The sequence below is a fragment of the Acomys russatus genome, chromosome 2 (assembly GCF_903995435.1).
Source record: "Acomys russatus chromosome 2, mAcoRus1.1, whole genome shotgun sequence".
Classification (NCBI taxonomy): domain Eukaryota; kingdom Metazoa; phylum Chordata; class Mammalia; order Rodentia; family Muridae; genus Acomys; species Acomys russatus.
The window spans coordinates 71,373,670-71,399,491 of NC_067138.1; the positions used below are offsets into that span (position 1 = coordinate 71,373,670).

Here is a 25,822-nt window from a genome sequence, read left to right on the forward strand (position 1 = left end):
TAATAGACTTTCTACTCCCCATACCTAGGAGCAGTCATGTCCTTTCTTATTTATTTATTTATTTATTTATTTATTTTATTTATTTCACCCACCTGACATTAGCACTTTCTACCAAGAGCCTAGGTTCTTTTTATCTGGAGAACAGTATTTACAAACCCAGATGTGGATGCCAAGGGGACCCATTCTATGGGGCGTTTCTGCCTACAGCCCCCCGCCGGGCCATTGTGTCATGCACCCACATGCCATGTACCCTTGGTGTGCTTCTGAATTCACTCTTTTCTCTGTGTGGGCTGACTAACACAGCGGCACAGGGCTGTGAACCCGGCTCCTGTGACTTCAGACTAACCTAGCAGATGATTTCCTTTCTTGCAGACTAGAAGGAACGTGTAGGCGAAGTTACAGGATGAGGCAGAAATGCACCCCCAGGTTCAGCTCCTGCCCCGTGCCTGCTCTCCTATAGTGCTATCATGGGCGTCTGTGGGGACATTAGGAAGTGCAGCCTGGCTGGAAAAAGCAGGTCTCTAGGGTCCTTATCCAGCCCTGGCAGCTCTGCTCCTTCTTTTATGGTTCATGCTTTCCCTGCCTAAGGTGGTTCATGCTTTGCCTTACGCATTCTTCTAGCACAGTGGTCCTCAACCTTCCTAATGCTGCAAAGCTTGAACACACCACCTCATGTTGTGGTGACCCCAGCCATGAAATTGGTTTCATTGCTACTTCATAACTGTACTTTTTCCTACTGTTATGAATCACAATGTAATATCTGATATGCAGGATATCTGACAATAACCCCTGTGAAAGAGTCGGTTTGCCCCCACCCCCACCACACACAAAGGGGCCTCGACCCACAGGTTGAGAACCAGTGCTAGTAGCATGGAGCTCCACTGGAGCCTCTGTTCATTTTCTGTTGCTCTTCATTTAAAGCTGAGGCCCACTGGCCTGCACAATGATCCCCAGATGCCCCAGCACAACCTATAGAAAGGACTACAGGGCCACCCTTGTGTGCTTGGTGCTGATTGTGTTTTTTGAGAGGGGGCAAGTTTTGCTATTCAGCACAGGCTGACCAGGGAATCACTACCTCACCCAATGAGCCTCAAACCAGAGACCCTTTGCCTCCGCTTCCACCTCCACGAGGGCCGGAAGCATAGGTGCAAGCCACGGGCAGGGGCAGCAGTGAATTTCTGGGCTGACTTTGCATCCTTTCCCCCTTCTTGGTGTGTTTGTTCATTCCAGGGGCTCCTGCTCTTCTCTGGATCATTTCAGACTTCCTGTGTAGATGACCCTTTGAAAACAGTTTCATTTCTTTTATTTTTTTCCTTCTTGACTTAATAAACTAACTACAACTTCTAGAATGCTACCGAGCTATGTGTTAGGACACTTCTGGCTTCCTCCAATCTTAGGCAAAGGCACTTAGTTCTTAAACAACATGTGAATGAAGCTGCATAATCCATGTCTGCTGTATGTAATGTTTTAAGATATTATTTTTAAGTGTGTGTGTGTGTGTTGTCTGAGTGTGTGTGCACATGTACATATGTGTGGATGCGCATGTATGCATGCGCATCTGGAGATCAGAGAACACCAAGTGTCTTAATGTGATGATTTCTCTCCACCTTAAATATTATGGCAGGATCTTTCACTTGGACCTAGAGCACACAGAGTTGGCTAGGCCAGCTTAGCCAGTTTGCTCTGGGGACTCTCTGTCTCTGCCTCCAGAGTGCTGAGATAACAGGTGGCCAGCATACCTGTGGCATTTATTGCATTTGTGTGTACTCTGGGAATCCCAGCTCCCATCCTCACACGTATGCAGTGAGCACTTCACCCACTGAGCCATGTCTCCAGACCCTTTGTTCCTTCCACACTGGTGACTCTGGTGATCTTCTCTTAGGGGTGGTTTACCTACGTCTGTGAAGAGACATGCTTTGCAACTTTCCTTCCTGGTGCTAAGTTTGCTTGGTCATAGTAATACATTACGTTGGCTTCATAAAATGAGTTGGGAGGTATACCCTCATCTATTTTCAGAAAGAGACTTAACCTTTTGATAATTGTTATTTGTAAAAGTGTCTGGGTTTGCGTTGTCTTTTTTGGATGGCTTTTAACTACAAACGTATATCTTGGATATACACATTACCTATTTTCCTTTCCTAGGTGTGAACAGTTAGAGTCATTCAAGAAATCGGTCCATTCATTTCATGTTGTGGAATAAAAGAGAGAACATTGTTTGCAAAATTCACTTAAACTCTTGAGAATTCTATAAACATTAGGCAATTATTTCTGTCACCTTAATTACAACTGCCAGCTAAAATCAGATAAAATTCCTTAGCACTGCCAAGTATGTTCTTTTGAACTGAGTTTTTTGTTTTTGTTTTTCACCATCAGGAATTATATAAATGTGAAGATGGTATTTGTGTTATTTTCATTATGATCACCATATGATCAACAGTGTTTCTAAGGTACCTTGATGTCCTCTGCCGCTTCTTTCTTTTAATACCCAGCCAAGTTAGGGTCCCCAGGAGGATGTGGTACACAGCCCAGTTGAAGGATCTTCATTTAGCAAGCACCATATAATTGCACCCCTCTCTCACCACGAGGGAAGAGAGAGCAACCGTGGAGACTGTCAGGCTCCTCTGCTCCAGCAGGATTCCCCAAGGGAGCATGGGACACAGTCAGCAGGCAATGTCAAGCTGAACTGTGGGCAGGGGTCTTGTGGGAGCTCAGGCCTCAGGCCTCTCCTCACAGCTTGCCTTTCCCTTCCTCTGGCCTTCTCTTACCTCAGGTATAAATGAGTGAAGTTGGCGGTTGAGATCTGAGCATGGACTGGTCTCTTCCATCTGCCTTCTACTGCAGAACTAGAGAGTGACTCTGGAACATTCCCAGAGCACCTGCAGTGACTAGCCTCACTGTGGGTAGCCGTGCTATCCAGCCTGCTTTAGCACAAGGCGATCAGCACTGAGCAGGGGCTAGCCATGTAGGTTGCATGTCCTGTGAGCAGAAAGTGTACTGTGATGGTTGGTGAATCTTGTCAACTTGACCAGGTTTAAAATCCCATGAAAAGACACCACTGGGTGTCTGGAAGGGTTTTTCCAGAGAGGTTTCATTGAGCTTTTACCCTAAATGCGGGTGATGCTCCATGGGCTTGAGTCCCAGTACACATCCCGCATGTGGATGCAGCATGAGCAGCCGCCTCACACTCCTGCTGCCATGTCCTGCCCACCATGATGGGCTGACTGTACCCTCAAACTGTGAGCCAAAATAAACCCTTTCCTAAATTACTTTCTGTCAGATATTTGGCCATGACAATGAGAGAATTGAATGAATGCAGCCTCTAACACCACTTCCACCACCATGCCAGCCCTGCTGGGATGTTCAAGCCAGGATACAAGGGAAATGAAGCTGAAGATCAGAGCTTGGTCGGTTGGGGCCCTGCCCTGACCACAGACCCAGGAGCCATTTGCTGAGCACCAACTATGTATAGCTAGGCATCAGGGCTCTACTTCACACAGCTGGAAGCAGGGACACTTCATCAGACACACGCTTCTGACATGCGTGGGACCAAAGGTCCTACAAGCTCTTGCAGAGTTGAGTGAAGATCTGAGTGGATGATACAAACAGGTTTCCTGCCACCCAGTGGGTGCCCAGTATAGGCTGTTGCTCTGAGGAAGCTCAATCCAGAGAGAGCAGTCGGACAAAGCATAGCCCAACAAGAGCTAGTCCATAGCTGGCTCACTCTGGCCCCACAAAAGCAACACACAGCCTAGACTCTGGGCTAGACCCGCAAGGAGTAGCATGTCTCTGTCACCAAGATACTATTTCTACCCCAGATGCGTGAGAGGCATGCTCCAAAAGCCACAAGCTGCAGACAGTGGCCCCACAAGTGGGACATTCCCAGGAGCAAAGATCCTGCTCCAAAGATCCCAGCTAGGACAGCAGCGTGGTCCTCATGATGGGAAAGCAATGGGCTCCCAGCCTGGACAGACTAGGCAGAGGCCATAGAGTTGGGTCAACCTCAAGGGGCTTTGGAGGCACAGTGATTCCTAGGCAGACATCAGGACTTTTATGTCTTTTTCCTTCCTTGGTCCAGTTACAATCATGGGGTGATGGTAGAACCAAGTACCTAGCTAGGAGGGTCAGAAGGGCCAGTGCTGGGACCTCTGTGTGATTCTGGACAAGTTACTGCATTTCTCTGAGCCTCAGTTGCTCATTTGTTAAATTGTGCCATGACTACTCCCTGCCCCTGCCCCCATGGGGCTATAGAAAGGATTAAATACAAGCAGATGTATCTAAATGTTAGTGCCATGTTTCACTCATAATAACCCAGTAATGAAAGCAACCACTATTACAATTGCTTCTGAACGCTATTCAATATAGGCGGTCCCTAAGGGAACAAAAGAGGCTTAGTGGTTGGCTCTTTGGAAGGACTGGAGACTGGCTAGGTATGGGAGGGCAGAGGAAAGAAATAGGAAGAACCCAGAGACAAACTGTAAGGGGGGGGGGTCCCTGCTGGGAAGGTAGGCAAGATCCAAGCTGTAGGGACCACCCCTGGGGTAAATGCTGGGGGCCTGGCTGACCTTCCAAGTATTTTTCCACTCAGAGCCTGGGCGTCCTGCCCCCTTTCTGGGACTCACACTGGGCCCTGGAAGCTAAGTGGGCTGAGCAGCTGGAAGCCCTGTGGAAGGCGGCATTTCCCCCCAGGAAAACGCTGCACCGCAGCATGGAGCGCTATTTACAAATAAAGCCTGTTCTGGCTCCGCCACCCACACAAGCAGGCCCTTTATTCCATTTCAATATGCCTAATTCCATGGAAAGTGCACTGCAATAAACAGAATTAATCAGAGCTGGATGCCCAAGCGAGTGTGGGCAGGTGTCGGCACAGGCAAGGGGCCTGTGAGGCAAAGGGAAAGTGGCAGCCACCATCAGTGCCGAGGACAGTATAGAAGGACTTAACTGAAGGTGGGCAGTTTGCAAGCAAATTACCCCTGAGTGCCTGCAACCACCTGACAAACTCAGGCAACAGGAAAGTTTTACAGAATCCGTTTTCGTCTTCTTTCTAACTAAATGAACAGAGTACTATTTGTCTCCCATCTTCCCAATTGGATGTAACTCCTGGAGGTCAGAGACAGTGTTCATCCATCCATCTCTCTCTCTCTCTCTCTCTCTCTCTGTGTGTGTGTGTGTGTGTGTGTGTGTGTGAGAGAGAGAGAGAGAGAGAGAAAGAGAGAGACAGAGACAGAGAGAGAGAGAGAGAGAGACAGATAGATAGACAGACAGAGACAGAGACAGAGACAGACAGAGACAGAGACAGAGAGACAGAGACGGTCTCATTACACTTAATTACAGGTGCAGGAGTAAGAATTTATTTACATGTGAATTTTAGACAGTAGCTGCATCACTGAAAAACAATGTCTCTCCCTCTTCCAATAAACATTAGTTGCCTATAAATCCTTGGAGAGGGCTCAAGTGGAGCCTTGCAATCCCTTCTCCATAATGTAATGCTGACCTGGGCTGCAACCAAGCCCCACAGACAGGATGGCTTATGCACAGGTTATTGCTGACAGCTCTGGAGGCAGGGCAACTCAACATCAAATGCCAGCGGAGCCTGTACCTGGTGAGGAAACCTCTTGCTAGGTCATAGATGGCATCTTCTTACTTTGTCAGCTTTCTAGGGCTTCCTTACAAGGTCACTGATATCATAGACGCTCCAGCCTCATGACCTGGTCACTTTCCAGGGCCCCACCTCCTGACCCCAACAGCGAAGAGATGAGAATTTGGATATGGGAATTTTAGAGGGATACACAATCTCTACCCCTGTTGACTATAATAACTAATGATGCTGTTAGTTTGTTTCTCTTTTCAACAACTCTGAGGCAGGCATGTTCCTTATCAGGGCCAGGGAGGCTGAGGCAGGTGGAGGAGCTCCAGGGTCACACAGCCATGAAAGAACGGAGTGGAGCTGGGACATGCCACTGCCTTTCTCCATTGGACCCCAGAGCACTTCCCAAACACCCCACATTTCCCAAAAGCCTATTTTTGCTTCATTTCCCCTATGACAGTGCTGGGGTTTGGGGCCCTGTGAATCCCGAGATACATGAATGCATGCACGCACACACACACACACACACACACACACACACACACACACACACACACACACACACACGTCAGACTGTTGGTGGCAGACTCCTCTTCCCCTGACTAAGTCTCTAGGCTTGCACTTGTGTTAGTTACTCATTTAGTCATTGGTGGTCACTCTATGAAACCATTCAGCACAGCACCCTGTTTCTCCCCAGCTTGTTTCACCATCTAGCTCTCTTGTCTCCAAAGCCTGGTTCAAATGCCACCTGGGTCCACTATCAGCACTCCGCATCACTGTGAGCCCAGCATCCAGGATTGCTCAAACACATCCTGTCATGTATCACAGTGATCTGAATCCTGGGTCTGTGCCCTTGTGTTAAAGTCTCTGGTCTCTGACAAGTAAGTTGCTGGTTCTCCCTAGAGGGTACTTAGTTCTGCATATTACAACCCAGGCTCTAAGACCATGCTGGTGGGTCGTGTTTCAATCGGGAAAAACCTGGGGATACCACCTTATCCCACCAGGTAGCATAGGGTGGTACATGTGATGTGACTGTCAAGTGCTGAGCACACAGCTCTGCTTAGAGTGAATCATGCCATTTCTGGTCTGTACTGGATGCTAGCCCTGAAGCTGCCTCCTATACCCAGGCTTTGTATCTCCTGCCCTCTGTATGTGTCACAATAAGCCAAGGGGGCAGGGCCATCATGGGCATCAGCAGTGTTTGCAAAACAGCAGCCTCAGAAGAGCTAGGCTGGCCCACTGCCAAGAGCAGTATGGAAGGCCACCCTGCTGCTGCTGGGAGCATTAGAGACCCAGCAGGCAGCGAGAGCTCCCCAGCTGATCCAGTCCTCAGCTGGGGTACCACCCGCTTTGCTGAAGCAAATCAGCAACAAAGATCTTTCCTGCCTACATCCCTACACATGCAGCCTATGGCCCATCACCCCTGCGCCCCCTTCACCTTGAGCCCGCTGCTTTCTGCTTCAGAGCCTGGGTCCACGCCAGTGATGTAAATGCCTAGGCCGTACTCGGCTCCACCTCGGATTGTGAGGCCCAGTGACCGGCCGTCCCCCAGCACCAGGTTCACCTGTAAGGAGAAGAGGTAAGCACATTAAACTGGAGGGAGGCAAGCCCTGGGTGGGGAAGAGAAGCACAGCACAATACCCCTCCTAAGCTCTGGATCCTAAACCAACAAAGGACAGGGAAAGGCCTCCAGGACTCAGCCCTGCCCTGCCCTACCCTGGGAGATCGGGGCTTTCTGGAGAAAATGGTGTCTCTGGGAAGCTGGGAGGCTGGACACATGGTTAGGGCTGACATTGCTAGGCAGGAGAAACACAAGCCTTGGAGGGGACTCGGAAGAGACTCTTAGGGGAAGTGGTGCATAGAACAAAGACCTCAGGCAAGCAAGGACTTATGGGGGATAAAAGGGAGGGACTAGGATAGCTCAAATCTAGCCTAAAGGTACAAAACATGCCCCAGCAAAAGATGCATAAAAATGTAAGGAATCCAAGAGAGGACAGCATCAACACCTATGGCGGAAAAAGGGGACATGACCTTCAGGCATCAAGGGGGCAAATGTCACTATTAGTGCTCTCCCTCCCTCTCTCTCTCTCTCTCTCTCTCTCTCTCTCTCTCTCTCTCTCTCTCTCTCTTAAATGATTTATTTTTATTTTATGTTTTGCCTGCATGAGCATCTGTGTCAGGGTGTCAAATCCCCTGGAACTTGAGTTACAGACAGCTGTGAGTTGCCATGTGGGCTCTGGGGATTGAACCTGCTCCCCTGGAAGAGCAGCCAGTGCTCTTAACCACTGAGACAACTATGAGCTGTCTTATTCTCCGAGGTTACTCAGCTAACAGTTACGGTGTGCTCTGTCCCAGCCACCAGGAAGAACCTTTCCCTTCACTCCAGTACTTCCTTTAATTCAGCACCCACCTGGGTGGAGGTGCCACAGAAGGCACAGCTGGGCACCAAGTGCCCATATCAGTACCAGTTGTGTGCCCTCAGCATGGTCACCTAACATCACTGTGTCTCAGCCCCACTATCTGAACATGAGGACAAAGCCGGTGTCTGCAGATTTCATAAAGACCCAAACATGGTGTCACATGAAGAATTTAGGAAATGTCACAGGACATGTTCAATAAATATGATCTGCTGCTGGTTGGTTTCATTTTGTATGTGGCAAAGCTCATGTAGGAAAGAAAACAAACAAACAAACAAACAAACCTGCACAGCCTAGCCACTGGGTCATACAGAGACCCCCTATGGCTGGAGTGTGGTACAGAAGAGCAGAAGGCTGGGATAGCCAGTGGTGACAGGGAAAACACAAAGCCAGAGAGGGTGATATGTTCAGGCTAATATTTAGAGTGGATGGAGAGAAGCCAGGTCAATTTCTAGAGACCCCCATGAGATGGGATCAAACATGGAGGTGGGCTTTAGGCAGCAGTAAGGATAAGGCTGGCTAGGGCCAGCGAGTAGCTTCAGCCTCAAGACTGCTCCCTGGCAGGACAGAATGAGCCCATGCTGTGTCTTCAGGGTGTAGAGGCCCCACCCTGCTCCCTGGGTACCTGCATTCAGATCCACTCCTTCCCAGAAGGCCCAGGGGTCGGAAGATTCCACAGGCAGAGATCAGAAATGTTACTAAGACTATGCAACTGGTACCTGAGATAGCATCCCTGCATCCCAGAGATGAAAATAGAGCCCTCCATATCCCTGACACCCCCCCCCCCAACAAATCCATCACATCAGAGCAGAATGGAATTTTGATCATAGAAATATAACAACTACAGGGCAATCTGCCCCCATCACACGCTGGAAACCCAACCAGTGTTTGACATGAACAAAATCCGTTTATGGGAGAAAAAAATGAGAGTTTTCTCGCCAAGCAGAAAGAATGCCACTGTGTGGTACATTTACTGGAATAAGAACAAATCACTACCGGAGTCCCTAGATTTGTCCCTTGTCACGGTGTACGGTGCTCTGCTTGCTGGACAGTCCCTCCGTTAACATCGCTTCTCATCTATGTTTCTGTCAGCAGCCTCATTTTCTAGAGAAGGATGCTGAGGCTCACTCCTCACTGGGTTGCAGAATGATTGGACCAGGATCCACACAGGCCGGAGTTCAAAGTCCGAGGCCTTGTCCTTCACTGCAGGGCCCCTGCAAGTCTCATGACCTCTCTAGCTTCACGCTCTCCATAGATAAAATGAGAGTCGTGCCAATGCCTGGAGCATGTGATGCTGGCAGGCCAGCCAGAGGCCATCTCCGGTCCTGTCATGTGTTGAGCCCTGAGTCTGTCCAGAGAACAAGAAGAGCTTCTTCTCCTGAAGTCAGCATCCTTCTGACCCGCAGCTCCAAAGCTCTCTGGTGCTCCTGAGTCAGTCTCAGCCTAGAGGCATGGTAATGGCTATCTGGTAGCAATTCTCAGAAAAAATAAAGCTTTCACTCTAAAAAACAGTAGAGGCAGAGAGAGCTACTCGGGACACAGCTGGGAGAGGCTATGATGGCAGGAGCAATGGCTGCATGCTTGCGGTCATGAGGGAACATGCCTGCAGTAAAAGTTGACAGCAAGAGGAAGGCAACGCTCACCTCCTGCCTAAACTGCCTAGTTGTCTACCTCGCCAGCATTGCTGAGTTGAGCAGTAAGTACCCTTCATGTATATCGGCTCCTGTGATTCACAGTGTCTGTTATATGCAGCCCAAAGCATTCCTGACTCATTGCAATCATCAGAGCTGTGGTAAGGATAGGATTCTAAGCTCCTCCACCCCCCCCCCCCCCACCCACCACGGCTACTCTCCAAGCTGACAGGTGGCATCTAATTTGCATCCATCCTTCTCCTGCTCTAAGCTCTGCCAAGGCTTTCTTCTCCTTAAAGTAGAATCTTCAGGCTCTGCGGACTGACATTGTCTTTGGCTTCCATCATCTTTAACTCTAAAATGTTCCCGTGGGAACCTTCTACCCATAGGATGGCAACACACAGCAGTACTACCCTATTACCTCTTAATGAGGCTTCCTCTGCCCCCTCTAAAGCCACCTTCCTGTGTGTTGAGCCCTTCTTGGGTTAACCCACCCCCGTATAATATGCCACACACCATTTGTTCCAATACCTCTATAGGACACACCGGAGGGTCACCCTCCTGGATAGTGGTCATCTTTGTTTTTCACAGTAGTGCCTCCAGTACCCAGGGTGATTTGGGGACCAACAGAGGTATTTGATGGATATTCTGGATAGAACAATATGAAAGAGACCTTGTTCCTTGGCCTTTGATAGCTGCTGCTGTTGTTAAAATTAATTGCCATGCCCCCTACCCTGTGCGCGAAGCTTGCGCACATGGTTATTCTTGATACAGGCTGGTGGGATGGTCCCCGCCGTCATGTACAAGGGCATGTAGGTGGTCCATTTGTTCAAAGTCAGAGATAGAAAGTCCCAGAACCAAGCGTCAACCTGGTACTGCTGAACTGGAAGCTATTGCTCCTTTGGGGCTGTGATGGCCATCCTGTTACTGCGTTGGTGGAGAGCTGTGAGCTGCTGTAGGCTCTAATTGCTCATCCGAGAGGGAGGCTGCAGTGTGAAACCACGGTGGAGAGCCACACATGCTGACCAAGATACTTGGTGTCACGAGCGGTGCAGCTCCGTGTCTATGGCTGTGCTGAGGCCAGCTCCAAGGGCCAGAGCCAGAGCATACTGAATGTTAGAGACAAGTCTGAAAGTGGAAGTGAGGCCCACCCCAGCCATTCACCAGCAGTGTGTCCCTGGGCAAGGCACTCAGCCCTGCATGTCTCAGTGCACTCATCAATACTAATGACAGCGTCTGCAAGAACTGTATAGATCTGGCCTTTGAGCCAAGCAATACCAAAACACCCCACTGAAATCCTGAAGCTGCAGCTGTGGCGTTAACAGGCTGGTGTTCATCAGCAGAATGCTCTCTCTTCAAGTAAAAACGAACACAGGAATATGACGTGTGTGCACCCATAGTAGGGGAATATCCTTGCAGAAGCCAGTCTCTGGGCCTGCTACAGATGAGCCAAAGTTAAACATCTCACTTTTACACACAGGGCACAGAGACAAAGAGTCCCCAGCTCAGTCTCCTCCCCAAGTCAGTGGAGGGACACCTAGCTCAGAAAAGGATCTGGAAGGCCCTTGGTCCTTCCTTCTACTCCAGAAAGCTCCAGAAATATTCGATCTCCCTCCAACCCAGCTGCTTCCCTGCTCTGCCTTCCTCCTGTCCAGTCACATTCTAGGCCAAGGCAACACACACCATTTTTAGCGCAAGTTGCTTCCAAGATGCAGTCACGCTTAGTGCAGGACCACTCTCATGCAGGATGCATGCTGCGGAGAGCATGGTGCACTAACAGGAACCTTCCCACAAGTTTCTATTTCCAGTTCACCCTTACTACCACCAGCTACATCCTTCCTGGCTCTGGGACTCTTCTGGCTTGTCTTCAGCCAATTCCTTCTCTTCCTGTCAAAGGGTCTGGTCCTTTTCACTTCCAGGACCTTGCCAACAGCCTCTGAAAACTGGAAACTCATTCTTTCCGTCTCCCTTCCGCCTGGGCTGTGCAGGAAAGCACTCACACACACTGGCACTCCCAGCCTGCATCTCAGTACATGGCTGCACGACCAAACAGCACCACTTAGGACCCGTCTTGTTCTTTTGAACTTCTATGCCACCGTCACTTGTCCACTCTGCCTGCTGCTCCATCCTAAGGGAGCCCCATATGGTCTCTTCTAGAAATCCTGCCTCAAGCCTTCTAGCAGGAGAGGCACACACCCTTCCTTATCCCTTTACGCACCTTGTGGAATATGTCAGAACAAGTCCTTCTCTGGACCGAGGTTCTTCAGAGGCACCCTAAATGTGCCACCACACACTGGGATGGTGGAACAGCGTGACAGCTAGAATGGAAAGCTTGGAAAGAGACAGACTGGCCTTGCTTAAACTCTGCTGTGTCCCAGCTGTGACCTCCAGCACTGTCATCACTCTGCTAAGGTGTCACACAAAGGTCCCCGGTGAAGACAGATGATGGAAAGGCTGACCTATGTTAGGGTGACTGGCTGCACACAAACAGAGAAGAGACATTCGGTCCTTGTGTGCTGTGGATGGAATAAAACGGCACAGCTGCTGTGGAAAAGGTACAGCAGTTCATTTAAGGAAAGAAAAAACTTAAACCAGGTATGTGGCACACACCTGCAATCCCAGTACTAAGAGGTGAAAGTCACAGCCACCCTGGGCTACCTGAGGTTCCTTATAGCTGAGCTAGCCTCAGCGCAGCTGGGAAGATGGCTTAGTGGGTAAAGCATTTGTTGTGCAGGCATGAAGACCTGTGTGCTGACACCCGGCACCTACGTGAAAAGATGACTGGGGGGAGGGGGCGGTATGCCTGTAACTCCAGACCTGGAGAGAGTAGCGGAGACAGAAGGATCCAGGGGGCTCGCTGGCCAGTTAGCCAAGCACTGAGCTGAAACATCGAGTTCCAGATTCAGTGAGAGACACTGAAAGAGGTAACCATCCCAATGTAAACCTATGGCCTCCATAGGGCCATGCATGGATGGGGCTAGTTGGGGAGAGAAAAGGGACTAGTCAAAGTGGGAGAGGTAAAAGAGAGAGTAAGGATGGTAAATATGGTCAAAATACATCATACGCACGTATATATGAAAATGTCATAGGGTCTTAGTTAGGGTTTCTATTGCTGTGATGAAACACCATGATCAAAAAGCAAGTTGGGGAGGAAAGGATTTGGCTTACACTTCCACAGCACTGTTCCTCATTGAAGGAAGTTAGAAAAGGAACTCAAACAGGGCAGGGACTCAAATAGGACAGGAACCAGGAGGCAGGAGCTGATGCAGAGGCCATGGAGGAACACTGCTTACTGACTTGCTCCCCATGGTTTGCTCAGCCTGCTTTCTTATAGAAACCAGGACCACCTGTCCAGGGATGGCTCCACACACAATGGACTGGGCACTCTGCCATCAATAACTTTAAAAAATGCCTTACAGCCAGATCTTATTGTAGGCTCAATTTTCTTAACCAATATATTTTATTACAACTTATTAACCGAGCGTACGTCACTTATAGCCTGACTAACCAAAACAATAGGAAACAAGGATTAAGGAACACAATAACAAAACCGTAATGATATCAGTTCCAAGGAATGATTCTCCTGGTGTAATCAGCAGGATTTCTTCTGCTGGAACCTGGAGTAACCAGAACCCGGAACCTCAGCAGGAGCTGGAGCCCCGAAGCTTTCCCTCAAGTGGTTCTCTCTAGGAGTGACTCTGAGTGGAGCGATGAACAGCGAAAACTATCTGAAGTCTCCCCAAAGCCCTGCCTTCAGTTTTGGGCTCATTTATATATCTCCTCCCAGAGTCTGGTCACGGGATCTTTTCAGCTGGCAACAATCAAGCTCCTGCACGAGGTGGTTGTCTAGTAGATTAACATCACCTGTTCTCTCACAGGACGTTCTGATCCCACACTTGGGATCATGAAAAACAGGTTTATCTCTCCTTCATCTTATGGAGGCATTTTCTCAATTAAGGTTCCCTCCTTTCAGATAACTCTAGTTTGTGAGTCAAGTTGACATAAGACTAGTCAACACACATAGTGAAATCCATTATTATGTAGAAGTAATAGATGCTAATACAACATTTTAAGAACCTTATAACAGAAACAAAAATCAAGAAGCCAGATGAAGTGGTGCACACCTATAATCCCCAGCACTCAGGGAGGCAGAGGCAGGTGGGTTGCTGTGAGTTCAAGGCCAGCCTGGTCTACAAAGCAAGTCCAGGACAGCAGAGGCTACACAGAGAAGCCCTGTCTTGAAAACAAACAAACAGTAAAGGCAGAGGGGCGGGAGGTGCCTCAGCAAGTAAGAGCACTTGTCACACTTGCAGAGGGCCTGGTTTTGGTTCCTAGCACTTACATGGTGACTCACAATCATCTATAACTCCAATTCTAGGGGATCCAATGCCTCTTCCTGACCTCCACAGGCATTAAGTATGCACATCCATCCATGTAGGCAAAACACTCAGTCTTTGCTCCATATCTGATCTGAATGTGACTGAAGCAGCCTCACAGGCATACTGCTCTGTGAGCCAATCCAGAGAAGAGCTGTTGGCATCTTTGGCGGTGGCCTTTGAGATGTAGCTCTTGTGGCACCCTCCTAGGCACAGTCATGCCACTTGCACTCAGATCATTGCTGTCAAGAACGCCCGTGCTGTTCCAGGCACTGAGGATGAATCAGGCCTCAAACCAGAACCTCACTTCCGTGGAATTTCCCCAGCAGTGGCACAGAAGAGGAACCCCAGACTCAGACAGATGGAATAACCTGTCCAAGGCTACACAGCTCACAATCCTCATAATCAGCAGACCTGTGATTCGAACCATTTCTACTACACTGGCATGGTCCCTTTTAAGCCCCAGGACACTCAGCTGTGCAACCTGTGGAGACTCCTCTGGACTGTCATGGAGGTAGATCCCGCCTCCTGTGGTATCTGCATTCTCCCCATTCTCTCAGATGCACTTTCTCTATTCATATGCAAGCTGCCCCATGATGTCCAGGGGATGCTTTATCTAAGGCTCCCCACCTACATCCTCCTGCTCACTGGAAGATACTGAGCTCACTCCTACCTTAGGACCTTTGTACCTCTTATCCTGACTGCTTGGGATTTTCAGGTTCCAAAATGGTCCTTTGTCATCTTCATCTTCTCAGAGAGGTCCTCCCTTCCTGCCACTCCCTAGCCCCACTGGGGACTTTATTTTTCTTCATTGCCCTTTACCTTGTTCATAGAATAACTAAGTATGTCCTCCAGGTTGCACTGTACAGAAAGTAACCTCCAAATGCATATTGGCAAGGAGGCCTTGGGCAGCAACTAGGATTAGATGAGGCAACGTGTGTGGGTTCTCTAGGACCCCATGGCATTAGTGGCCTTATAAGATGAGGAGCAGAGACCTGAGCTGACTCTGTGTCACCATACAGTGGTCCCCACCATGGCCCTCATCAGGAGCAGGTGCCACACTTTCCAACTTCCAGCCTTCCAGCTACCAACCGATCGAATCTCATGTCCTGATAAACTGCCCAGCCAGTGGCACTTTTGTGCTCACAACAGAAAAAGGAACAAGACACAGCTTTTCTTTATCTTGCATGTGTACCCTGCAGGTAGGCTCAAGGTCTCAGGGAGGTCCCTGTGCAATGTTAAAGCCACAGGAGGTCAGGAAGAACCAAAAACTATAGCAATTCCAGCTCTGAACTCAGGTTCTGCCCAGGACAGCAGCTTCAGAAAACAGCAAAGCAGGGTCTCTGCCCAAGGCTGCAAAAGCTGGCCTTGTCTGTATCCCACGTGGCTAATAACACTCTTCAAGGTGGTCTAAAGTGGGCATCCCTGGTTGGGAGGCATGAGGGCCTGCCTGCTGGTGCCAACCTGTGCATACCAGCCAGCTCTCCTAGACACCATCACATCCTCACAAGCCACTGAAATCTCCCCGCACCCTTCATATTGATGTTTGAGCAAAGAACACAAATCACATTAAGTAAATGTTACAGTCTTGTTGACAGAAGAAAGAGAGAGCTAAGAAAGAGTCTCCAGAGGAAGGAGCTTGGCCCTAAGCCCCAAGCTATGTGGTCTCCTGTTTTAGGATCAAGGTCCTAAAATGGCAGAGAGATATTGGCAGGACAAGAGTGACTGTTACTCTTGGTCCTAAAAGCATTCATGTGCTCAATGCAAACAGAACTATGCAAACAGCACCCAGAGAGCTTAAGGCTTCATTCAGGGGGCCCATTTCAATCATTGCCTTCATTGTTTCATGTAGGAAACAGCCCATTTTTCTGAAGGAGGAGGGGGAAGGCTCTATAGGGAACATTTACTGATGCCTGGCCTCCTTCAGAACTCCACCGTGCCTGGAGAAACTTCTCCTACCAGCTAGACTGCTGCTGGTCCTGCCAGTCAAGGTTTGAGGCATCCTGTCAGCTAAAAAGACGCTCCCTCACTGAAATAGAAGTCTGGAATAAGGGCATGGGAATGGTGGGGATCCTCCATCAGACGCACCCTGAGTTTCTCAGCTCCAGTTCTGTGACTGCTCATACCTCTCTGATACACTCTCTAAGTACAATTGGTCAAGTTGGTTTCTGCTATTTACAGCCCAAGACCCCCACTGTCCAAGGCTCTTCAGGATCACAATGTAGACTGTGCACAGTCCACACCTGGGTCTGAACCTCTGCAGAGTTCAGTGCATATAAAGGTCACATGTAAAGGGCATATCCCATGCTTTCTCTTGTCCTCTATCCTGGGTCCTAAAGCAGAGGCCTACTATGGCCCAGATTCAGCTACCAGAAGTGACCACACCCTAGAAGCTGGTAGTTGATGGGAACCTACAGCTCAGAATAAGTCCAAGAGGAGAGCTGTATACCAGACCAGAAGGTCCCCTCCATTCTGCTGTGGGAAAAGGACTCACGTTGAGCCACAGCATTTGTACCACTCTGTGACAGCAACTTATCCTAGAAGGCAATACACACCCCACAGGCCGCACATGGACATATGGAAGGCAGGAAGACAAAACTTAAGGGACTCAAAAGACATAACAGATCCTGGTCACAGAGTTGGGTCTTTCCTCCTAGCCTTGAGGGAACTCCTGGGTGTACAAGGAGCTTGGAAACCTAAGGCCTCCCCGAGTTGCACTGTCTCTACTCATTTACGACCTGGCCAGATCTCACCTTTTTCTCGTCTCCGCTCTGCAGGAGATGTAGTGCACTCCTTCGGTCATCCTCCTGTTGTCTCAGGGTGCTGCCATGGGACGGGGGCAGGCTGGAGGGAGGAGATGTGCTGCGACCCTGTGGGTCCACCCAGGTGTAGATGTGGTTGGTGACATAGCCCCCGGGGATGCGCCCAGCTGAGTACACAGACAGCACCAGCTTCTTGGAGCCCTTGAGAGCCTGAAGGGAGGGGAACACACAGTTAGAGGGGAGGAGCACCCCCACTCTGCTATTACTTCACCTTCTATCAAGAAGCTAAACAAGGAGGAGGAGCCTGTGTGTAGTCGCATCCCACCCCTCACCCTCAGCCCTTAGTGTTGGCATGTAAAAATGGAGCACCGGTCCCACCCTATTTCAAGTGATCCAAACAGAAAATACATCGTCTCTCAAGATACCTGTGCAGAAGGGAGTGAGCAGAGCAGGCCTGAGGCTGCTATCCTTTCTAGGTTTCAGTGCGGGGCTGGCACTATTCTGGTGTTGGAGGCCCTGGCTTTATACCATCTATCATGTACGGGTTCACTCTTTACACTGCTTATGTATACAGTGTGGGTATGCTGAACACCTGCTCCTCTTCTGTAATCTGGAATGTGGGTAGCGCAGAGTGTCTATGTGACTGCTCCCCAATAAACCAGACAGTATCACACATGTCACAAATGACTCTGGAAGAATGGAGTGTGGCCTAGGCGACTGAGGGCTCCTAGAAGCTTGGACCTCCTCTGAGTTACACTAGTAACACTCATATCTAAATATGAGCCATGGGGTTCAAGAACAGTCAGCACTCCATACCCGTAGTTTCCCAGCCACAGATTCAGTCAGCCACAGAACAAAAGTGGGTTTTGTTTTTGTGTTTGTTTTTAGTGCGTGGGGGGTGGGGAGCCTGGGGAGTGGCTCAGTGTCCTGCTAAAAGCATTTACCATACAAGTGTGAGATTAGATCCCAAGAGCCCTAAAGTCAGGCTGACATGACATCCTCCTGTCACCCCAGCAGTTGGAATTACAGGGACAGGATCCCCAAGGCAAACTGGCCAGCTCAACTAGATAATTCACAAGCTCTGGAAAGAACTGAGAGACTCTGTATCAACAAATAAATGGAGGGTTATTGGGGATGACATCAACCACCAAATTTGGACCCCTACATGCATGCGTACATATGTGTGCGCACACACACACACACACATTTAAGGATTTTTAAAAGTCTGCATCTGTCCCGAACATATACAGTCTGTTTCCTGTCAGTATTCCCTAAATAGTACAGCGCAGAAGCTACTTGCATAGTGCTCATATTACATTGGCTAAAAGTCCTCTGGAGACGCTTTAAAGTCTATGGGGGATATGCCACACCACTTCAAGTTTTTATTACATTTATCTGTTTGTGTTTATGTATATACATGCACGTATACATGTGGAGGGGGGGTCAGAGAGCAACTGTGAGAGTTGGTTGTCTGTATCCATCATCACGTGGGTCCTGGGTATCCGGTTCAGGTCACCAGGTTGGGACGCAAGCTCCTACAGCCACTGAGCCATCTCACTGGCCACTTTACAAAGGGTCGTGAGCATCAGTGCATTCTGGTGCTAAGACTTGAAAGGACAGGAACATATGCTGAACACGTGTGAGACTGTCTAGCTAAACACTGATCTTGCATGACAGTGGTCTTAGGATCCCAGTGAATTACTAGGTTAGAGTAAAAAAACAGGAACACCGATAACAATGGATTAACATGTGTACAATCTCGAAGAATCCCTGTGGAATTATATCTGGGTAAAGGAACCCCCAACCCCCAACCCCCCCCCCCCAAATCCCAAAGCCCTTAGATGAGCTCAGAGTTGCAGGAAACCAGCCATTTGGAGATTGCATAAGAGAAGCAGCTGCCCCACCGCAGACACCAGGTGGTTGTGAGTGAGACAACTGATGCTGCAGTTTCAATAACAGCTTGTTTAAGAAGAAAAGCTGACTTCTCCTTTCTGCACCTATGCACCTCCCCAACCCCTTCCCGATTCCTTAACTACAGAACCCCCAGCCTGAAGCATGTAAACTGTGTTCTCTCAAACTCTACCCATTTGCTGCTGAGTCCTTGGACCCTGCTCACAGCGCAGCCAGATCTTGAGACACCAACTCTTAGGTAAAATAAAGCTGTTCTAGCTGTCACAGTGTCTAAACCCTCATCCTTCATTTCTTCCTACAAACTTAAACCTTAAATTCTTAAAATTTATTTTTATTTTTATTGGTGTTTTATCTCTATGTCTATGTGTTGGATCCTGGAGTTATAGACAGTTGTGAGCTACCATGTGGGTGCTAGGAATTGAACCCTGGTCCCCTGGAAGAGCACTACAAAGCCATTTCTCCAGCCCCTACAAACTCAATTCTTTCAACGGTGGGTGCAGAGAGATTTGCCGCTTCTGTGAGGAAGGGCAGGAACTCACTGCTCCCACAGACACTGAAGCAGTCCTTGCATGTAACTACTGATTTCAAATGTAGACACCATCTTTGTTGTACAATCTTCCAGTCTAAGAATGGAGAAACACAAGGAGCAGTAAGGCAAAGTCTGTTCCCTGGTGTAGAAGAAGCTGAGGTCGGTCATACTGCTTTCCCACAATGCACCTGTAACAAAGATGAAGGCATGGATTCTGGAAGACGGTCACTTTGTATTTGATTAACACCAGACATGCCTCGTGTTAGGGGTTCCAGTATGTAGCTCTCCCCAAATTTAGACACTGAAGCCATATTTTAGTGAATGTGAGGATGGGGCTTTTGGGGGATGAGGCCATGAAGACAGGGCTCTCATGATGACTTTAGCTGTGCGAAAAGGATGGGTGCACACACCAGAGCTTGCTTGTGTCTTTTCTTCTATATAGGACACAGGAAGAAAAGTGGTCCTTTGCAAGCCTGGCAGGTCACCTGATCACACTGGCATGCGGTCTCAGGCTCCAGCTTCAGGAAATGCAAGCAAACCAATTCCTATGACGTAAGCCACCCACCCATGATATTCTACCATGGCAACCCTAGGTGACAGTGCATCCCACAGTGGGGGCTGGTCTGACTCAGGGAAGGTTTCTTCAGGTCCTGGACTTGTATGCTGCTGGAAGATGGCATTGACAGAGGCTTTGCAATGCCTTGGACATGACATATTCTAATGCTAAGTGGGGTCGACAGGCTACAAATCATGGCTTCTAGCACAATCTTAGTTATGTCGAGAGAAAAATCATGCAAGGAAACAAACCATTAGAGCACCGATGCCCAGCACCTCCCTCTGAGCCGGACTGCAGGTGGCTGCTATTTTGCTTTTCCCTTTATGCGATGTTTTTTGAAATGTTGCACAATGAAAGCACACTGCTTCCAATATAAGAAAACAAGAACACAACATCAAAGTTGGGGGTCACTAAACTGTTACCCTAATCCCCTGCTCTGGGCTCTATGAACTCCACAAGCCTCAAGGAACAACTGGGATGAGGGATGAGGGTTCTTTCAGACACCCTGGGCTCTGGCTCTCCCATGGGAGTCCGTCACGTGACCTCTCCCAGAAGTGGTCGGGTGCCCTGCTCTCCACTGCACAGGCAAATGCCACGCTCTGGGGGGGCGGGGGGAGGATGCTGAGAGCATGGTGGCTCTCCAAAACTCTCGCTTTACAAAAGATTCTTGAGATGATGAGCAGGGGAGGATTTACAGTTCCCCTGATGGACCAGCGGAGACAATCAAACCTGTGTTAAGCTGAAGAGAAGGTGCTGGAGGAAAGGGCCTGAGACTGACCCATGTTCCTGCCCCACTGAAACAGAAAGTGAATGGCAGGGTGCAGGTGAGAGAGATCAGCAGACACGAAGGCTGCCTACATCTTCTGTGCCATCATCTTCCTGGTCTCTCTTTCCTGCCTGCTGCTCCTTGATCCAAAAGGACAAAGCTCCCATGTCTAATGATATCCCAACTAGCAAGAATCCTCTATCCCATCCTAGGCATCTGATAAAATTAAGCCTGACCAATCACCCTGCAAGGCCCAACCAAGGATCTTCTGTGCACCAGGCCTGGCTAGGAACAAATTACCACCCAGTGCACAGCAGACTCTTAGGGTACTTATGCTTGGAACGGCAAAGTGTTAACAAGTACACAGTAGGTTTTCACAACACTTGGGCCAGATAAGTGACAGGCTGTGCCTGGGGAGACAAAGCAGCTCCCGTTGTACAGTAGTAGGTCCTTAAGATTGTTGTAACATTATTGTCAACAACGGCCTCATAATGTTTGCGCTTGCTGAGGGACCATCCGGCAGCATGGTAGGCCTCAGTGACACCTACAGTCTGCTGACAGGCAAGGCATCACCCAGCACCCAGGAGGACTTCATGTCACCTGTGCCTGATGAGGTAAGGCATTGTCTCTGATTTAAAATATGTCCCCACGACATTTGTAGACTGATGAGACACAAAGCTTGGGCTGTTGCACAGTAGCTCCAAAGAAATGATTGACTAGCCTGACTGGGTGATATAGTAAATAGTACCCCCACAAGAAATCAGCCGCCATGATCACCAACATGCAGCCAGGGGATGATAATGGGAGAGCACAGGCTAGCAGAAAGGGTCAAGCTGCACTTGTCTACAGAGAGGCACTGTGGCTTGCCCTCTCAAAAAGATATGTATAAATGGAGAGACACCTATTGGGGTGGTGTGGGTCAAATGGGATGAAATCCAGGGTCTCTGTACACAGTAGGTGCTCAGCTGACAGCAGGGCCTCTTCCTATCTCCCCATAGGACTCTCCACAGAGAAGAAACCACAGGAAAGCATTGGCTAAGTCAGAGGGAAGAAGAGAAACGCTGCAGTGAGCATCAGCATCATTTGTATTCTTTCTCGCAGGCAACTGGTCGACTCCTCTTGGTCAGTTCTATAAATAGGCGGGCAGCAACCTTGAGAAAGAGAGGAGGTTAATGCCTTTGATGAGAACACCATTGTTGGTGCTGCGGAGGTGTGCCCTGGAGTGCCTGCACCAGAGTCCCCAGGCTGCCTAAAAACCTGAGAAGAGAACGGATGGAGGGGTGAGGGTACAAGACACTGCTCGGGACGTAAGGTCAGCCCTGAGCAACTCCCAGCCCTTGTAAACTTCAGCTCCCTCATTACAAAGCTGTAGGGCTGCTAGCCACATCCCTTAGACCATTTCGGAGCCTCTGATGCTGATTCTTCTTTGAAGATAAATGTGGCTTTCAGTGGGTCGTGGAGGGCAAGAACATCAGCACCTTCTATGGCTTGTTGTATTTTTCTGGAAAACCAGAAAGAAACAAGACTCCTGAGCCAGCACTTTCAGTGGCCAGTCACTCTCGAAAAACATCCTTGGCCCACTGGAAGTGGAAGGGGCATGCCCACCAGTCCACCCTCTTTAATTAACTAAAAGTGCATGTCTGGTGAGAAGGCTCTAACCTCCACCCTGGCTCTTCTCAAACAGCGTCTGGAAACAGAGGAGTGCATTCTGAAGGACAGCTGGGGACAGCTACTCCTCTGGCCTTCCACGCCCCCCACTCAAGGCTGCTGCCTTGACTCCTGTGGTTCTGGCCATCTGGGGACAGCAAGGTCCCACTCATAGTCAGGTATGCCAGGCCAGTCACTAGCTCTCTTAGCAGAGCTCGCCTGGCAGCCTGCTGCTTCAGACATAATGGAAAAGAGCAAAGACCTGAGACTGGTGAGACAAGAGAGCCAGGCTTGTCTCTGCCATGTGTGGTCTTGCTAGGGGAACTAAGGTCTGTCCCTGCCCTTGCTGGGCCTCCATTTTGCCGTCTGGCAATAATCAAGTTGGACCTTGTGACTGGTAAGGTACTACCCGAATAGAACTTCTAAATCTGTGATTCAGGGCCATACAGTGGTCATCCAGGACAGCAGAGAGGTCAGGGCCTTAGGGACACATGACAATAGACAGCAGGGCCTGGGAAACTGTCTCCGGTTTCCACCCATTCTTGGGGTGAACACTCAGAATTGCTAGCTGCTCTTACCACGTCATTGACCCATACCCTTGAACCTAGTATAAACTCAGGACTCTGGCAGGAGAAAGAGGGATTCATAAAAAACCAAACCAAAACAAAAAAACAAAAGGCAAGGCATATAGAGGAAGCACCAAGAGGCACACCCCAATTCCGGTTTATCAAAGACATCTGATGGCCAGAGGCGTCTCCAATGGAACTGTGTCCTTGCTCGACAGCCACTTGTATGTGGTAAAAACACAAACATTTCCGTAAAAGTTACAGGTATTGTCTGGGTGTGTTGCTGACCTCTGTCATTCCTCTCCTGCAAGCCTGGGACCAGCCAGTCTGCCTCAATCAACTGCCTATTATCAGCTGTTTGGATCATGCAAGTCACAATGCTTCAGTCCACCTGTTTCTGTGGTACAAGCTAAAGGTCATCATCCTGCTCCCCCTCTGTAGGTGGAGAGGGATGTTGTCAGAGTGCTAGGTGCCCACCATCGACACCACCCACTACTGAAAAAACCGGACCCAGGGACTTCCCTGTGCTCTTCCAGTGCAAATCAGAGTGGTCCCAGTCTGACCTGGCAGATGGTGTGAGGCAGATGCTCTCCATCACCAGCCCCATGTCATGATGATGAAAATATGAATTATGCGCGCATGTCTCACACATGGTGCTCTCAGGAGGCGAATCACCTCACTCCGCTCTTTGGAGCTGACTCTGCTGTCCCTCTTACATCATAGGCCAGAATGACACAGTTCTCAGCAGAGGACAGAGGACTGATCTGAAAAGGCCACAGTGCAAGACTAAAGAGGCGTGCTAACACAGTAATGGGCCGTGCTCAAATGCATGCACAGACACAAACAGGAAACAGGACAAAGGGGTACAGGGCTCTCAGGTGACAGGGCGTGCACATAAGTTTTCTGGCATCCAAGGAGTGACAAAGCATTTTAGGGTTCAGACCTCAGGGGGCAGGCTCATCTCTGTGGGAATGGACTCTAACCTTGAGGAAGAACTACTGAAGACCCAAGTTAGCGGTCTAGAAAGGAGAGGCTGAAGCACACCTACTCTTCCTGACCACACCTTGCCCAGGGTCAGACACACTGGAAAGAGCTCCTAGCTCTGCTGATGGCTTGCTGTTGTGATACTAAGCAAACCAGTTAGCTTCCCTGTGCCTGTTTCAGCAATGTAAGAAGGAATTGTTGAAGGACTTAGTAAGATAATGCACACTGCCTAAACAGGAGCTGGCACATTGTAGGTCCCACTTCCCTACCTCACTATTTCTGAGTGTTCCTAGCTTGTGACCGGCTCTCTTTCAAGGGCATTCGGCATGCTTCTGTGTTTGTGCTGCAGCCACACTCTAGGCTGTAAGTCAAGTTTAACCTGTCTTTAAGGAAAATACCTTAAGGCACGTTACATGCTTTGTTTTTTCTACCATCGTGCCTTGCTTATCTCCGGCACACACATAACAGCCAAGAGTGTGCCTGTCGTTCCAGCACTAGGTAGAATGGAGGATAGGTCATCAGGGAGCAGACACAGGGAGATGGAGGAAGGGCTTGCGGAATCAGAGAGCTCCAGGTGCAGGGAGAGACACTGTCTCAAAAAAACATGAGGTAGAGAGACATTGATGGAGACTCCTAACAGATGGTGACCTCTGACCTCTACACATGAACACATTGTTGAATATACCTACAACACGTATATCCATCCATCCATCCATCCACCTGCCCATCCATTCATTCTTCTGTCACCCATCCTTCCATCTTCTATCATCCTTAAACCCATCAATTCTTCTCTTAATCTATTTATCTATCCACCCACCCACCCACCCACCCACTCATCCATCATAATATTTCATCAGCTTTCTATATTGTTAAGAGTTCCCAAGAACGTGTTGAAATTAGAATACAAACAAAGCATCATATCAGACTTGAAGTCACAGACTGAGGCCAAGAACCTATAGATCTCCATATCAACAAAATGCACAAAACACTTGGACTCATGGAAAGAAGCATGGACTCAGCAGCAGAGAGAGCAGTAAGAGCCACACCTACAAAGACTCTGCCACTTGTAGCCAGGCGCAAGTCAGCAATCTGCACCCAGCATGTCAGGCATGAGAGTGAGCAACAGCGGTACTGCGTCACAGATGAGCCAATACAAATCTGGGGGGGTGTCTCAGTAGGTAGAGTGCTTGCTACACAAGTATTAGGACCTGAGTTTGACTCTCTAGCCAAGTGTGTGTCTGTGGTCCCAGACCTAGGCAGGGTGGAGGGTAAGGAGTAGGGAGCAGAGACAGGCAGATGGAGAAAGGGCTTGCAGAATCAAGACACCCCAAGTGCAGTGTGGGAGACACTGCCTCAAAAAAACATAGTGAAAACCCAGCAGATGCTGACCTCTTCATGTGCGCATATGGGTGAGTGTACCTACAGCACACATATAAATCACATACGCACATGCATACTATAATAAAATAAAGTAAAACAAAATTATTTGGTGCCTGGAGCAGACGTTAGGCGCTCAAAGGGTCAAGCATTATTCTAATAAGGAACCAAGAGTTCTACTTTGTCTTCTGTCCTTTTTGACTCAGTCTGGCATCTTGCAAAGCCATCTACAGACATCTGCAAAGCTGGCTTCTGCAGCTTGGGAGATGGCTCGGTGGCAGAGCACTTGTCTAGCATGCTGTAAAGGCCCTGACTTCAACTCCCAGCACGAAAAACCAAAACCAAAACAAAGAAAACAACAACAAAACCATCTTTTTGTTCATAAGTGAACTCGTAATGGAAATGTTATGTTCATCCTTTCTTTCTTTCTTTCTTTCTTTCTTTCTTTCTTTCTTTCTTTCTTTCTTTCTTTCTTATTTGTGGTGTTTTAAGACAGAGTCTCATGTAATTCAAGGCCGGATTCAAATTTATGTTCCTCCTGCCTCTACCTCCCAAGAGCTGCAACTGTAGGTATGCAGAGTCATGCCAAGCTCCACTTGCTTTAAGAAGAAAATTATTTAGGGGCTATTTCATGACCAGTCAGTGACACTAAACTTACGTGTTTGCACCCTACAAGGGCATACTCAACCAGCATGGAGTTCTTACTCCTCTAACAC

At 48.9% G+C, this 25,822-nt stretch overlaps 1 protein-coding gene across 3 annotated transcripts in view; it reads right to left on the reverse strand.

Moving 5' to 3' along the window:
- Window positions 1–25,822, reverse strand: part of Whrn (whirlin) — an 89,072-nt gene that overhangs the window by 46,709 nt on the left and 16,541 nt on the right. For all 3 annotated transcript variants that reach the window (XM_051163096.1, XM_051163083.1, XM_051163088.1), the window contains exons 2-3: window positions 16,762–16,980; window positions 7,023–7,148 (exon numbers count right to left, since the gene is read on the reverse strand). In XM_051163096.1, coding sequence (XP_051019053.1) covers window positions 7,023–7,148; window positions 16,762–16,980 — 345 coding nt within the window. The remainder of the gene's footprint in view (window positions 1–7,022; window positions 7,149–16,761; window positions 16,981–25,822) is intronic.